This window comes from Citrus sinensis, chromosome 3 (genome assembly GCF_022201045.2).
Source record: "Citrus sinensis cultivar Valencia sweet orange chromosome 3, DVS_A1.0, whole genome shotgun sequence".
NCBI classification, from domain to species: Eukaryota; Viridiplantae; Streptophyta; class Magnoliopsida; order Sapindales; family Rutaceae; genus Citrus; species Citrus sinensis.
In genome coordinates, this window is record NC_068558.1 from 38,220,815 (window position 1) to 38,236,488 (window position 15,674).

A 15,674-nucleotide genomic window follows, 5' to 3' on the forward strand; every position below is an offset into this window, starting at 1 on the left:
ATCAGTCAGCAAAAGTTACCTATTTTATCTGATTATACGTTTTATCATGATCAATGACAAATGTTGAGGATTTAAGTAGAAAATGTTTTCTTCAACATTTATAAAGAAATTGCTAATAAGAAGCGTAAACTGAAATGATATAAAGCAATGAAAATTTTAAGAGCAAGCAAATTGTTTCTGTTTTAACCATTCATGATTTCATGGCCTCTATTTTCAGTTTCAATTTCGACTGCTGTATCATTGTTTGGCATACAGCATATTATACTTTATAAGTTTTAATTGGGTAAATTGTTCGTATAGGTGTTGTAAAAAAAAATAAAATTAATCTGTTTAAATCCAATTAAATGAAGTTCAAATAAAATATCAACCAGGATAAGGCCGTTTTAAATGCTTTATAACCTTCATTTATCGTCGTCTATAATGAGCCCTCTTTATGAGCCCTCTTTGAGATAAAACACATACAATCAAGCAATCTGGCAGGCATCGAGACTATACAATCGTTCAAGATGAATGCTCGTTTGCTTGTTAGCGGAGTAGTAGTACCAGGCATGCTCTCCTTACCGGCGCCTCCTGCAGCAGCAGTCGATGATGTTGTGGACTCACGATTTCCTGGAGCAATGTGCATAAAAATTAACACCAAACTATGGCCAGGAGATCGAAGCAGGCATGTGCAAAGATAGAAAGGAGAAGAACAAAGTACTTTCTGCTAATTGCTGCGATCAACTTATAGCTGCAGGATGGGATTGTCATGAAAAATTTGTGGAGGTAACTGCATCTTTTCACAATCAAACTGAAGCTGTGGCTAATCAAATTTGGCAAGGTTGCGTATATAGATATGATTATCGACCTATTTGGTACTAAGCTCTCTCACTGGGATGTAATTTCACACTTTTAAGAAATAATAAGAATAATTATTATTAATTAGTCTTGTACATGCAATCAATGTTGAAACTGAACAACGTGGCCATTGAACTCAAACAATCATAAAAATGCCAATGCATTAGCTGGAGTCCAAATGTAATAAACAGGGCAATGACACAAATAATACCTTGGAAGTAGGCACCGCCCTTGCAACTGGTAAAGTCTCAACCTGAATGGGAAACAGCTTCCTGACAACTCTCTGCTTCGGAAACATTTGCTTCGTCTTCATGAAAACTGGGAGCTTTAGGAGTGAGTCCAAGAACCTTGAACATGAGTTGATCAGCATCGAAATCGTTGTTAGGAGTTGTCAAAAGTTTTTCGCCAGTAAAGATGGAATTAGCACCAGCAAGAAAACACAGTGCCTGCTCTGGCATGGAGAAACGAACTCTTCCAGCCGATAATCTGACCATTGCTTTTGGCATGACTATACGTGCTGTAGCAATCATCCGAATCATCTCCCATATTTCAACTGGCTGAACATGGAATTAGAAAACAAACTTTGGTTATTTCCAAGCATAAAGTAACCTTTCATGGACATGCAAAGCTTTTTAGATGCTCTTTAACAATGATGGCTGGTTTTTACAACATAGTGGGAGTAAATATGCTGAAGTAGATCATTCTTCCAAGCAAAACTTTTATTATTGGCAATTTTTATCAGACTATGTGGATTTACCAATGATTTATATTAAAGAGCAATAAATGATAAGAGAGAAATACCATCAATGACAGAATATGCTTGCAGTAAAATATGATATCTATTCCACCAAAACATTAAATGGTATTGTATTAAACAGGAATAAAGTCACCTTCTGATCTTGAAGAGGGGTGCCTTTCACTGCAAGCAGCGCATTGATGGGAACACTCTCTGGATGAGTAGGGAGTGTTGCTAGTGTATGCAACAAACCAACTCTGTCCTCCTCTGCTTCTCCAAGCCCTATTATACCACCTATGAACAGAAAATCAAATACTCATTGTCAATATCTGTTTATCTTTGCATTAAAAGAGGAAAAAGAAAGATCTATTTGACATTGAGGTTGACGAATGTTCGGTGAATTTTAACAATGTCACCTTGAAATTAGAACAGAGAATTGCATAACCACCAAATTAAAATGAAACGCTTATGCAAATATCATTTATTTCAGTTCATGTGATGATTTTGAGGCTCGAAAAAGGCACTGATTTGAAGGTTAGAATTCCCAACTGAGACACGTTAATTTCAAGTGATGTTTGCAAAGACAATCTAACTCCGCAGACAATATCCTACCAAGCTTATTAACAAAAAAAAAAAAAGCAAAGTAACCATCATCGTAGCCACCTCTTGAATAAACAGATTAATCATTTCCTTTCTAGAATCTTAACATGTTTGGAAGTTTATACCAGGAATCTTGAATCAACTCAGCAGTGTACAACTTCTTTTTTTCTTTTTTTTTAAATTATTTATCAATCAAAAATGTTTACCAGTGTATTCTTTATACAAACAATCAACCTAGTAAAAGAGAATAAACCCTTTAATGAAATTTCTAACTCTGTGTTCAGTGAAACTGAAATTCAACTCAACCCAGGAAAAACTCTGGCTCCTAGCTATCTGTTGCCAATGATGGAGATGAGTGATATTTGTTCTCACTTAAGAGACTTTTAGCAGATTTAGTAATTAATTCATCTCAATCCTAAACTTGGCCTCTTTGAGATGACTAATACTTAAAAAGCTGCAAATGACAAAAACCACCAGCAGCATATGGAGTTGTATCATATGGTTTGGCACCAATATGAACCCTAGGTGAGGAGCTTGTCCGCCTTTAAGAAGGAGCACATATCATCTTAAAAGTGGATATCATCTTTCTGTGGAGGTTAAAGAAAACCATACAATATAAAAAGTCTTCCTTCCCTTTTCTACTGCTTTTCACCATTTAATTTCTCAATCCGCCCATTCAACCAAGAGGAGGTGGCAAGATAAAAGTCCACAAAAACAAAATGTTTAATAAGATAGTATAATCAACACTATAGTACAAAATCACCTGAACAGACATTAATCCCAGCTTCACGGACATGCTTAAGGGTTTCCAAGCGTTCATCATAACTTCTTGTAGTAATGATTTTCGCGTAAAATTCTCTTGAGGTATCAAGGTTATGGTTGTATGCTGTAAGGCCTGCTTTCTTGAGTTCTATAGCCTGATGCTTCTCCAGCATGCCCAAGGTGCAGCAAACCTCCATTCCCATGTCCCTGATACATGACAGATTAAAACCGAGCTCAACATTTGGCGGATAAGCAAGAAAATCTAAGACAGTTAATCAAACTTTCAAAAGCTATGGCAAACAATTAATAGGACAAGTAGTGCATGAAGCATTATAGAAGTTCTATTAATTTTGAAAAGTACAGAAACCCAAGAAAGAATTGATGTTAAAATTACGAATTGGAAAGCATCATAACATAAAACAGAAGTTGTATTCCATGTAATTCTTTTGTTGAACGGAAATATTCGCTGGCTGTATGTTGTTGCAAATAACTTGATACTAAAATGCGAAAGCATATTCAAAATTCTTGCATTTAACAAAATAAAATTTTCATCAACCCAGAGTTGACATTACATTACTGTCAACATCGATAGTACTTACATTGTTCAAGTACCACAACTGAGGGGAAAAATAAAAAGTAAAGAGAACTGGTAAAGAAATACACAACCCACTTAATTATGGTTCTAAATAAGTTCCCTTAATTTTGGAATTCCCACATTATAATAACATAACAGGCTCATTATCTACAACACAATCATCCAATCAAAAGCACGATTAAAAATTCACCTCCTTCTTTAACAATGAGGACTTTCATCATGAATTGCTTTATTACCTTATATCTTTCACGTATTCAAGTATTTGGTTGAAATTGGTTTTCCTCCCGATTGTGTCTCTCCATGCAGCACCCATACAAAATCGTGTACTTCCGGCCTCCTTTGCCTGCAAAAGTATAATTATATTGATAACAAGCTACTAAGAAACTAGCATTGTATCATGTGAAACACAAAGCTCATCAAACAAGTTTGATAGATATTTGAAGAAGTTTTCACCAATATGGAAAACTGTAATGGGTAGATCTCAATGCATTCATAAAGATAGTCATTCAAACAAGTTGTCGATATATAAACTTGAACTCAAATGTATATTAATATGATATTGCAGTAATTAGCCTCACATTCAAATCCATAAATGACTTGGAAATCCCCCATAGTAACTGAGTGTAACCAAAAAAATTAATCAACACTGCATTCTTTCTAGTGCTATGTCCGCATCAGGATAAACTAAATCAGATTATTGCCCCTTAAATGAGCACATGGATAAGAAAATAGCTTAGGGTAAATAGTCATTCATCAGTACTCTTGTTCTAGTAATGTTCTCTCCCTTTTCCAACTAAATTATCTTGCGGAACTTGTGAATCACATTTACTTTTCAATTAATTAAAATCAAGTCTCTCCATTTTCACATGTATAGCATATGTGCAAGACTAGTATCAAGAATTACTTTCAAAGCTCCGTAATTTTCCAACCCTGTTCCTATATTGCTGCTCTAACACACCGTGAAGCATGCTCAAACTACAGAACATTTACAATCAATTTTAAAAGAATATGCCATTAAAGAATCAACAACCACCAGCATCTTGGATATAGCAATTCACAGTGAACTTTGCTGACCTTTTGTGCTGCCTGCATCACGGCGTCTTTAGTCATAAGCTTTTGGCCCTTCACTCCAGTGTCATATCTAGAGGATTGAGGACAATATGAACAATCCTCACTGCATCCACCTGTCTTGATGGAGAGGAGAGTGCACTGCTGCACTTCCCTGAAGTTATGAGCATGTCTGTGAACTTGAGCCTAAAAAATAAAAAGAACCTCCTACCTAGTTACTCAATCGGTAACAATAAGTTTGCATATAGTTACTTAAAAAAAAAAAATAATTCAACAGTGAATTATTGCCTACAAATAAATTTTAAACCAAAAAGATCACGCAGGGCATTATGTTCTTGGAAAACATAATACTCTTCTTCTACTCCAAAAGACTAATACCAGACACTTGTGTCAAAAACTGTTTTTGAAAATCATTAGACAACACATTTTTCAAATATTCTAAGTTTCCTGTTTTCATTCTCGAGAATAATTTGTGAAAAAAAGAAAAAAATCTAAAATAATCCCAAAGCATTAAAAGAAAAAAAAACAGATAACAGTTCACTAAAACTGCAAAAAAATACATTAGCAGAATGGGGGTTCTAAATTAAAACAAAAATAAGAAACAAAAACATATTGAATGAGAGAAGTGAAAAATACAGACTCCATGGAAGAGGAGATCGAGAACAGGAGAGTCGTAGATAGATTTGATGTCATCTTTAGACCAATCGTGTCTGGGACCTTCACGTATTGTTCTTTCAGCTTCAATGGCAGCAGCCGAGGCTGAGTAACACGAGCAAGAAGAATGCAATGCCAAAAATTTCTTTGAGGGTCTTAAACTTAAACTACGTTGCGAACGCAGTAACGACCGAAACGACATCATTTTGATTTTTTTCCGTTGCTCGAGCTGCACTAGATTTTTGGCGATGAAAACTAGGAGTGTCAATTGAGAGAGAAGAAAGAAGAATCTGATACGAAAAGTTAGATGGCTACAGGCTACTGACTACCTACCTAATTATTTGAACTTTGAAGGATATAGGCATATACGTGGCTTTGTTTCTTAAATAAATTTGTAATTACATCTAGGTCGCTAATTGTTATACTATTTCTCAGACAAGGGCATAGTTTCTCTATTTGTATCATAAAGGTCCTTAGTTCCTTCTTGTTTACATGAACGAAAAGAACGATCACTCAAAAACTTGTTGAAAAATAAGATTTTATTATTTATTTGAAAAATTATATTAATATTTAAAATTTAAAAAAATATTTTTTTACTCTTTTATTTATCACATAAATAAATAAATGGATATTTAAAAAATAAAATTAGTGATACTTTTAAATGATGCTCTAAGTATATGTGTTATTAGGGGTTGTTTGTTACCAAGTCTCCACATTTATTAATTCAATTATTTTGTAAACCACTTCTTGGTTGAATGCTGGTATATTTTTCAATGATTTTTCTTGCTTCTCCCTGACCTATGATGGGCTCTATTGGCACCCCTCTATTTTATTTATAAAACCCCTTTTGTTTTGTATTTATAATTCTATCGTTTATTTATCAAATGCAAAAATTCATCTAATTCATCTAATTAAACGGAGTTTGCTGTAAACTAAGTTTAATTCACTTTATAATTTGTGTTTGTGAGAAAAATAATTTTGTGAAGTTTCACACATTGTTAATTTTATGAGTTTGTTAAGGTACAACCAAACCTTCTGGTTATTATTATTATTTTTTAATAATGAAAAATCTAAATAAAAAACATATTCATGAATTATCTTCTTCGTTGTCGATTTTGAAGAAGAGTGCATTCTTGTATTACAGAAACAGCTTATGTACATTTGAGGGTTTAACTTTAAAGTGGGAGAATAATAGTGAGAATAATAGCAGCATAGCACTACTAGTTGGGAGGTTATTGAGGAGGTTTATAAAAAGAAAAGGGATTTGATGAGGATGATAGAGGGGCGCCCATAGCACCACTCTATAAAAGTTTTGTAATGTGTTTCAAACGCGAATTTCTTGAGTGCGCTCAACTTCATGTATTGAAAGTCGAACTCCATTATGGTTTCGGTTTAAGGATATAAGGGAAATCATCGTACTCTAAATTTGTACTTTTATAAAAAAAAATATTATAATACTTTAAGAGTGTATCAATTATCTACCTTAAATTGATAAAAGTTATTTGTCGACCACTAAACCGTTAACTGGTGTTTGAAAGTTAACGGAACTGTAGTGAATTAACGATTTTACTCTTAAAAATTATCACTTGTATACCCTTAAAATCTCTTATTATCACTTATATACCCTTAAATTATTACTTGTATTATATGAAAAGACCAAATTACCCCTCTAACGTTATCATATTTAAACAGCAACTAACAGTTTGGTGGACGACATATATATTTTGTCAACTTAGAGTGGACGACTGATATACCTTGAAAATATTGTAGTAAATTTGATAACGGAGTAAAATAAGAGTATACGATCGATAATTTCTCATGATATAATTATGTAGCATAAATAAATTGATTGATATAGTTTAAAATATTTCTGATATCAATCTCTAAATGTTTATCTATATCTCTTTTTTTATAATAAAAACATTTTTAGTGTATTGTATATTACTTAGCTATCTCAGATAATTGCTCATTCGGGTGTGGACTTTTAATGGTCATAAAAATGTCAATAATGAAAATGAAAAGCAATAATCTTAAAACTAATAGAGCCGAGTACTCGGCAAGAAGGAGTTAGCCTATGACATGTTTACATTTAATTTCCACATATATTTCAAAATTACTTAATAAGGTCACTTAATAAAAAGTTGAGAAAATAAATATTTATTGATTTATTTCATCCCTTTGCATGTGTTAGGAGCAGTAAAATGTGAAATTTTGTGAAAGAAATATCTCATCAACTTTTTGCTCCACAATTTTTAACTTTAACATGTGACTAAAATAAAATTTATAAAAAGAAATATAAATTATTTGCGTTCATATTTAACCGTATCTACATAAAGAATAACTTTCGAACGACTGATCCGTTGTTGTTGTTATTATTATTATTATTATTGAAAAAAGACCCTTGTACTAAAATTAGAAAAACACATAATGTAGTGGTTAGCCACTAGGCTTTAACCTAGTGGTTGGAAACCAAACCTCACAATTGTGAGGTTATTATTGAAAAAAGACCCTTATACTAAAATTAGAAAAACACACAATATAGTGGTTAGCCACTAGGCTTTAACTTAGTGGTTAGAAATCAAACCTCATAATTGTGAGGTTATGAGTTCGAGATCCCACAATGCATTGTGTGAGTTTAATTTCCTTCCTCAAATTAAGTTATCTTAGTCTGATTAAGAGTCTCACTAATAATTTGATTAGACGTCCCTGAGTCTCAGTAATAGTTTGATTAGATGTCTCTGAGTCTCAGTAATAGTCTGATTAGATGCGTAATAGGCTGATTAAATGTTCCTTTGAATATTAGAGAGAGATATTCGAGGGTAAAAATTTGATCCTTATTTAATTTTTAAAATGTGAGTAAAGTAGTCTCAGTAGTAATAATTTGATTAGACGTCCATGAGTCTCAGTAATAGTCTGATTAGACGTTTCTTCAAATATTAGAGAGAGATATTCGAGGGTAAAAATTTGATCCTTCTTTAATTTTCAAAATATGAGTGAAGTAGTCTCAATAATAGTTTGATTAGATGCGTAATAATCTGATTAGACGTTCCCTTGAATACTAGAGAAAGATATTCGAGGGTAAAAATTTGATCATTCTTTAATTTTTAAAATGTAAGTGAGGTAAACATTTTCTCGAATATTAAATGTGATTGAAGTAGACGTCTCCTTGAATATTTGAGAGGGTAAAAATCTGAGCGGTGCTTCATAAGAATCTCATAGACATTTTCTCGAATATTAGAGAGGGTAAAAATTTTAACAGTACTTCATAAGAGTCTCAATAATAGTTTAATTTATAAATATCAATTGTAATACTCATGTAATTTAAAAAAAAAAACGCACGCTGATGCAATGTGTTTTTGCAAAAGCATTGGATTTCACCTTTTTATCTGAACTAGGAAATAGAATTGCGCTTCACGCGGCTTTGAAAAAATAATTTAGTATTATACTTTTTTCTTACTTTACACTTGATGAAACTGATAAAAAATATGAATTAATTTTTTTTAAGATGATGCATCCTTATAAAATTAATGTTATTTATGAAAGTTAATTATTTATTTGTTAACTTTAAATATATATATTAATGTGTATAGTTAAGTGTACAAACCTTATACCTTTTGTAATTGTTGATAAGTTCCAAATTATATTCAACTTGCTAATCTTTTAAAACGTTTATATCTCTTTTTTTCCAACCAGCTCCAACGATCTCAATATCACTCACACCATATAAACTTCCGACAACATCTGTAATATTATGGAAAAATAACATAAACATGTTAAAACATAAGGATCAATAATTTATAATATACACTTAAAGATTAACAAACATTAATAATTAAAAAAATACCTCAGATGATTGTGTTATCATTCACACGTATATCAACCAATAAAAGCTAGAAATGTTGAATGCAGTAGAAGTACCCAATGCGGTTGTCGGAAACCGGGTGGTTTAAACCAAAAAAGAAAAAAAAACTATTAGCCAGCAACACAAATAAATAAGCAGCACAAGATAAAGAATAAAATGAGATAATATATTATAGAGTGATTTTATTCATTCCAATTGTGTGTGTACAAAACAAAAAGATGAGCTCTTCTTTTATAGTTACATAATCACTCCATGAAATTAATGAAAAATTATGGATTATAATTCCTTGTGAGATAGTGAGAGTTATAGGGAAGCTAAAGGTTGCTAATGAGAGATAGTGACAAGACTAAGAGATATATGTTATGAACATCCATATTTATTTTAATAAAGTCATAACACTCCCCCTTGGATGTTCATTACAAAGAATATACCTCATTAAAATCTTTACATAATTGTTATTGTGTAATAATAATCAAATTAATTATGAGAAGATGAAAAGATAAATCTAAAAGAAAATTTCTCTATTTATTAGATAATAGAGAATATACAAAGATGAGAAATGATGATGTCATATCATCTCTTAAGTTCCAGCTTTATATATATACTAGAAAATAGAACTGCGCTTCACGTGGTTTTGAAAAAAAAATTAGTATTATCCTTTTTTCTTACTTTACACTTTATGAAACTGATAAAAAATATGAATTGATTTTTTTTAAAGATGAGGCAGCCTTATGAAAAACAAAAAAAAAACTATTAGCCAGCAATATAAATAAAGAAGCAACGCAAGATAAAGAATAAAATGAGAGAATGTATTATAGAGTGATTTTATTCATTCTAATTGTGTGTGTACAAAATAAAAAGATGAGCTCTCATTTTATAGTTATATAATCACTCAATGAAATTAATGAAAAATTATGGATCATAATTCCTTGTGAGATAGTGAGAGTTATAGGGAAGTTAAATGTTGCTAATGGGAGATAGTAGGGAGACTAAGAGATATATGTTATGAACATCCACATTTATTTTAATAAATTCATAACACTCTCCCTTGAATGTTCATTACAAAGAATATGTCTCATTAAAATCTTTACATAATTGTTATTGTGTAATAACAATCAAAATAATTATGAGAAGATGAATAGCCAAATCTAAAAAAAATATTTGTTTATTAGATAATAGAGAATATACAAAGATGAGAAATGGTGATGCCATATCATTCCTTCAAATCTAGCTTTATATATATATATATATAGATATAGATAGATAGATACATAGATTGTGAAAAGGGTAAAAACATCCGTTCACTTGAAATTCCTCGTGACAGGCACGTGTCCTGGATGAGGCCAAAAATACAATTGCTTTTTATCTTGCTTTCCTCCTTGAGTCGGCAGTGGCTTTCTCTCGGCCAGTTTTTGTGAATTTTGTCTTGTAATTTCATTTCTGGATTTGCTTAGTGCGAAAGCCACTGAGTTCTAAGAAAACAAGGTGTTCGGTCAATTGTCTAAAAGAAGTTTATAACGCTGCCCATTACCACCTGCCCACGTTCACAATGAGTGGGAACAACATAAACTCGGTGTTCTACGCCGAGTTGTATCATCCGATTCAAGCTGGCAGCATTGACGGCACCGATATTCACCCCCACGATAACGCCATTTGTCGTGCTCTGCTCTGCTCCTCCGCTGGACTCTGTATGTGCTTCTATTTTCTTTATTCCTTTCCGCCCCCTACCCCCAACCCCCCCGCGGCAAAACAACTTTTTAAGTATTCCCAGTTCTTACCCATTTTATATCTTAATCATCTTGCAGATGACCCCGTCGGTGACCCCAAGGCCATTGGTGACCCTTATTGCACTGTCTTTGTGGGTCGGCTCTCTCATTTTACTTCCGAAGACACCCTTCGCAAGGTTAGCGGTTTTTTTTTTTTTTAAATTTCCGTTAATTTTTTCATCTTATGCGGTGTTGCAAAATTGTATCCATTTTGGATTGAATTAATGAGTTGAAAAAATTATTGGCTTGTGGGTGTTTTAGGCTATGAGCAAGTATGGTAGGGTCAAGAACTTACGGTTAGTGAGGGACATTGGTAAAGTTGCCGTTCTGTAAATTGTGTTATGTTGTCACTAGTTATGTTTGGAATGTAACACCTAACTTGTTCTGGTGCTTATTGATTTGTATGATGTGCAGTTACGGGTGCATCGCGTGGTTATGCTTTTGTTGAATATGAAACTGAAAGAGAGATGCGCCGTGCATATGAGGTATGAGGCTGATAATTTGATTCTTTCTTGCTTTGGCACTTTGTGACTGTTATGCAATTTGTGTTTTGCTCTGAAATGTGATTCATTTCAGATTCTGTAATGCACCATAAATATCCACACTTTGATTATTTGACCGCACTTGTGACTGTTGAGTCTATATTGGATATTTGCTTGATAAATGAGGAATTAATATAATATGTTATGTCTGTATTAAAACTGGAGTTATGTCTATATTAAAATGGGAGTTTTTACCTTCTAGTGGAGGTTTATGCACGTCCACAATTTCAAAATTAAACGAACTCAAACACATTGATCGTCCTGGTTGCATGCATGCATTCAGTGTCCTCATTGATAGAAAGTAAAGTGATGTTTTTTTTTTTTTTCCATGTCTGCCATGCAGGATGCTCACCACTCCATTATTGATGATCATCAAATTTTAGTTGATTATAACAGGCAACAGTTGATGCCTGGGTGGATTCCAAGGAGGTTAGGTTAGTTGTTCATTTTATTTACTCTGGTCAGCATCAGCACCAATAAATTTGAATCATATAATTTTTGTCTCCTTTTTCCGTCAAGCAGGAGGAGGCCTTGGAGGTAAGAAAGAGTCGGGGCAGCTTCGCTTTGGAGGAAGAGAAAGACCATTTAGAGCTCCTTTGTATGTTCCTAATTTTTGGGTTTTATGTTTTGTCATAAATTTTTTCATTAAGTGATTGAATGGAATTGTTAGCCTTTAAGCAATTTTAGTTATAATTTCCTCGAATGAAAAATGTTTGCTATTAAATCTTCTTTCCGTTCATTTATTTACTTCTTTAGGTGTTATAGGCAATAGCTTCAATGCTAGTTTTATTGTTCTTTTTTGTTTGCTTTTGGTGTTTAGTGGGTGTGTGAGTGGGTGGGGAAGAAGAAAGCTTAAGTGGAGCTACTGGCTGGAACAGGAAAATAATTGGAATCATCTAACTTTTGATGGACTGATGGAATGATACCTTGTGTGGACAGACCGTACTCATTTTTTGTAATATTTCAATAAGTTACAAATCTATTTTGTCAAGGAATTATTTCATTCCTCTCTTTCCGGAAAGCCATCCAGGTGCATTATTTAGACACTTAAAGCAGCTGATCTCATATTCTCACTTTTACGTAGAAAGCTTTGTCTTTTCTTCCATCATATTTGACACACAATTACCCTTCGACAGCAATTATCTGGGAAATTCATTTTCTTTGTGTTTGGCTTGGATGCAGTATAGTGTATGAATTTGATTTAGGTATGTATACTAGGCAAGAAATGGAGGGAGATGTAATCTTTTTGTGCATTGCTATATCTGAACTTATCCTACCGTGTAAAACTGTTACACAAATGTTTGAAACAAGGTAACTTTCCCATCAATTACTTAGGAGCTGCCTTGAGAACTGAAAGATATTGTTTCTTTCTGGCTCCACCCAAGAATCCCTTTGAATCATATTGTATTGACTGAAAGGCACACTCTCTATTATAGTTCCTTAGGCTGTTCATCTTTTGGCTGTGCTTATTTGTCAGGCTAGCACAACTGACAACTGCTACTCGTACAAGGCAATAGGTGTTTAGCCAGGAATAGTATTGTTTTTGGAAAAAAAAATGAATTAAAAAGTTCATTTCACTTTGTAACTATATGGTGGAAATTTTCAGTACATTATTTTTATGTACATATTTCTGACTTTGTTCATTCTCTTGCATCACCAGGCGTCCAATTCCATTTGATGAGCTAAAGAGGCTCGGCATTCCTCCTCCACCAGAAGGAAGATATATGTCACGTTTTCAGGTATTGTTTCTTTCATCTTTTTTTTTTTTTTTTCTCTTTTTTAGGATTATGATAACCTAGATTCCCGCACCAACCTGGACCATGAGTCCTGCCCGGCCAAGCCCTAAACTAGGTGTCAGTCAGGTGCCCCAACTCCATGAACTATGAGACGGTGGAATTTTTAAGTTCACTAGAAGGATTGAACCTGAGACATCAGTACGACCAAGCACTATGTCTCAAGCCCACCACCAACTGGGCTGCCCCCTTGGAGTGTATTGTTTCTTTCATATCACAGACCTTTTAGGGCACAAAATACTGTTTCCAGGAATTCTTTTTTCATTTTGGTTCTTTAATTTTCATTGTAGGTCCCATCACCCCCTAGAAGCAGAAGGTGCTCTATAGAGAAGGAAGAAAACACTCGCAGTAGGAGCTTGAAGCACAGTGAAGAACGTACTCACAAAAGTAGCACCACGGAGAAGGAAGAGAAACACTATAGAAGCTCTTTGGAGAAGGAAGAATCACATCGTAAAAGCTCTATGGAGAAGGGGGGCCGCAAAAGAAGCTTTGTGGACAGAGAAGAAAGCCATTACAAAAGAAGCACTACAGAAGGGGAAGAGCGGTCACGGTCTCATAAGAGGAGCTCTACAGACAAGGAAGAGAGCTCTCACCAAAGGAGGAGCTCCAAGGACAAGGAAAAGCACTCTCACCACTGCCATAGTAAACGGTCTTGCAGACGTGAGAGAAGTTCAAATGGTGAGGATCACTATACTGATTACTGAGATGCTGAATGCTGGCCACTATAGGGAAACGTTTGGTTTCAGTTAAATGCAGGTTTGAGTTGTGTATGTATAAACTGATGAGTCCATGCACTCACTCGGGTGAAAAATATGGATAACTTGCTTAAAATTGTAAAATACCGATTTCTGAAAATCTGAAGCTAATACTATATCGCTGTTGTTCAAGTGACATAATGGCTTCAGCACCTAAACGGATTGTGGATCAATGTGATTTCAGATATCCCATAAAAGCTATCTATTTTGCCAAACACTGCTACCGCACTAAATTCCAAAATCCAGCGCACCTAAAAGCAGCATAATTATGAAATCTTTTAGCTAATTCATGGCCAATTTAAACATAGAGGTAATTCAAAAAGGTAGAAGGGGAAAAAAAATCAAATTCGAAGACCCAAAATTAGATGAGGGAATTATTCAAACCTTCACTTGTTAGGAAGTTTGTTCTACTATTGGTTGAGATCAAGCTCTCTGCAAATCCTTCCACTGTATAATCTGTTAAATCATCTTGAAAGCCATCAATTACATAATCTTTATATGTTCCATCTTTTGGATCAAAAAGTACAAATTTCTCGTCTAAAACTGTCAAAATAAAATGACTGGCCTTGAGGGAACACAATGGCTGCAATACAGGAACTGAATTGGCTGATGAAATTTTTCACACTTTCTGTCAATGGGATTAAACAAAGACAGTCTCCTGTGACTCAAATTGAATTGGATGAAGGTAAAGAATGATCTTCAAAATCATTTTCATTGGGCAAGGCTAAGAATTTGAACTTGTCTTCTTACAAATCGAACGCTGCAATCATCATCATGGAGCGATGATCAAAAGAGTGTCGGTGAGCGTGCAAAAACCAAAGTGGATATTTCCCTTGAGTGTGATTGCCCAAGAATTTTGTTAAAAATATCGAAATTTGGTTTCAAAAATTTTCCAAGTATAGTCCTTTAAGAAAAGTCATGCATACCTACTATATTCTCTCTGTAAGATTGAGAAATTCCCAAAAGCTTGAAGTCATCAATTGACTGAGCATAACCAGAGCCATGTACTGTTGTATTTATTTTGTTGAAAAGCTTCATAGTCTTTTGGTATTATTCTCTTGACCTCTGTGGTGCAACAATTGTATATATATATAAAGACAAATTCTGCTTGAGTTTCAGCTTCAATGGATAAGCACAACAAACCATTACAAGAACAGTAGATCCAAACAGAATCACAAGAGCCTTTTCCAATTGGGAAATTAATAAGCCGATCGGCCATAATAGTTTTGCTGTCCAGGTCTATGCAGAGAAGAGAGTTTCTTACTAAACCGTTGTGAATACCAGCAAGAACCAGTGTTTTTCTTTGTTGGTTTTGAGCTCGGTGCAACTTTGAGAAACCAAGTATTGGTTATCAAAGCCATGAATGACTCCGATAAACATTTGAATCTGCATAAAGACTTGGTTGGCAGTTTTGCAAATATGTCAACAATGATATCCAGAGGAAGAGTCGCCTTTGCTTCTTCTGCAAGTTAAGCAAATACTCTAGGTATTAATTTGTATTCACATATTCGTAGCTTGCCAAGTTCAGACTTAATGCTGGCTCAGTTCTCTACCCAGACCACACCCATGTGAATCTTCAATTAATGAACATTGTATTTTAAGTATAAATTTTCATTAAAATAAGATGTCCAAAGTATATCTTAGGGTACAAATTAATGGCCTCACCCATCTTTAAATAGCTTGAAGCTTCAAAGTCAAAGTAGA

General features: G+C 33.9%; 2 protein-coding genes across 4 annotated transcripts; one reads left to right on the top strand and one right to left on the bottom strand.

The window, feature by feature from the left end:
* Window positions 1-373: 373 nt before the first annotated feature.
* LOC102625232 (biotin synthase, mitochondrial) lies at window positions 374-5,580 on the bottom strand. Of its 3 annotated transcripts, none has more exons than XR_008053602.1 (7): window positions 5,239-5,580; window positions 4,605-4,784; window positions 3,767-3,873; window positions 2,937-3,142; window positions 1,728-1,867; window positions 701-1,394; window positions 374-609 (listed from the first exon to the last, which is right to left on the bottom strand). XR_008053602.1 is itself a non-coding variant. In XM_052438797.1 (7 exons), exons 1-6 carry the CDS (start codon window positions 5,455-5,457, stop codon window positions 1,086-1,088), a joined length of 1,161 nt encoding a protein of 386 aa, XP_052294757.1. In that variant the 5' UTR covers window positions 5,458-5,580; the 3' UTR covers window positions 374-609; window positions 1,049-1,085. The 3 variants fall into 3 exon arrangements, 2 of the variants coding, with proteins under 2 accessions (XP_052294757.1, XP_052294758.1); XM_052438797.1 differs by having other exon boundaries at window positions 1,049-1,394; XM_052438798.1 differs by having other exon boundaries at window positions 1,049-1,394; window positions 4,605-4,752; window positions 5,239-5,437.
* Window positions 5,581-10,482: 4,902 nt separating this feature from the next.
* On the top strand, window positions 10,483-14,128 carry LOC102630036 (U11/U12 small nuclear ribonucleoprotein 35 kDa protein). The gene is made up of 8 exons (XM_025094486.2): window positions 10,483-10,802; window positions 10,920-11,017; window positions 11,142-11,193; window positions 11,295-11,365; window positions 11,766-11,856; window positions 11,945-12,020; window positions 13,083-13,161; window positions 13,506-14,128. The coding sequence occupies exons 1-8, from the start codon at window positions 10,664-10,666 to the stop codon at window positions 13,917-13,919; spliced, it is 1,020 nt and encodes a 339-aa protein (XP_024950254.2). The 5' UTR covers window positions 10,483-10,663; the 3' UTR covers window positions 13,920-14,128.
* The last annotated feature ends 1,546 nt before the right edge of the window (window positions 14,129-15,674 follow it).

Coding starts and splice junctions, on each gene's coding strand:
- LOC102630036 (XM_025094486.2), top strand. CDS start 10,664: ATGAGTGGGAACAACATAAACTCGGTGTTCTACGCCGAGTTGTATCAT. Junction 11,857..11,944: donor GTGGATTCCAAGGAGGTTAG/GTTAGTTGTTCA, acceptor TCCGTCAAGCAG/GAGGAGGCCTTGGAGGTAAG. Junction 12,021..13,082: donor AGACCATTTAGAGCTCCTTT/GTATGTTCCTAA, acceptor TTGCATCACCAG/GCGTCCAATTCCATTTGATG.
- LOC102625232 (XM_052438797.1), bottom strand. CDS start 5,457: ATGATGTCGTTTCGGTCGTTACTGCGTTCGCAACGTAGTTTAAGTTTA. Junction 4,785..5,238: donor TCGATCTCCTCTTCCATGGA/GTCTGTATTTTT, acceptor TTTATTTTTTAG/GCTCAAGTTCACAGACATGC. Junction 3,874..4,604: donor TGATGCAGGCAGCACAAAAG/GTCAGCAAAGTT, acceptor ATACTTTTGCAG/GCAAAGGAGGCCGGAAGTAC.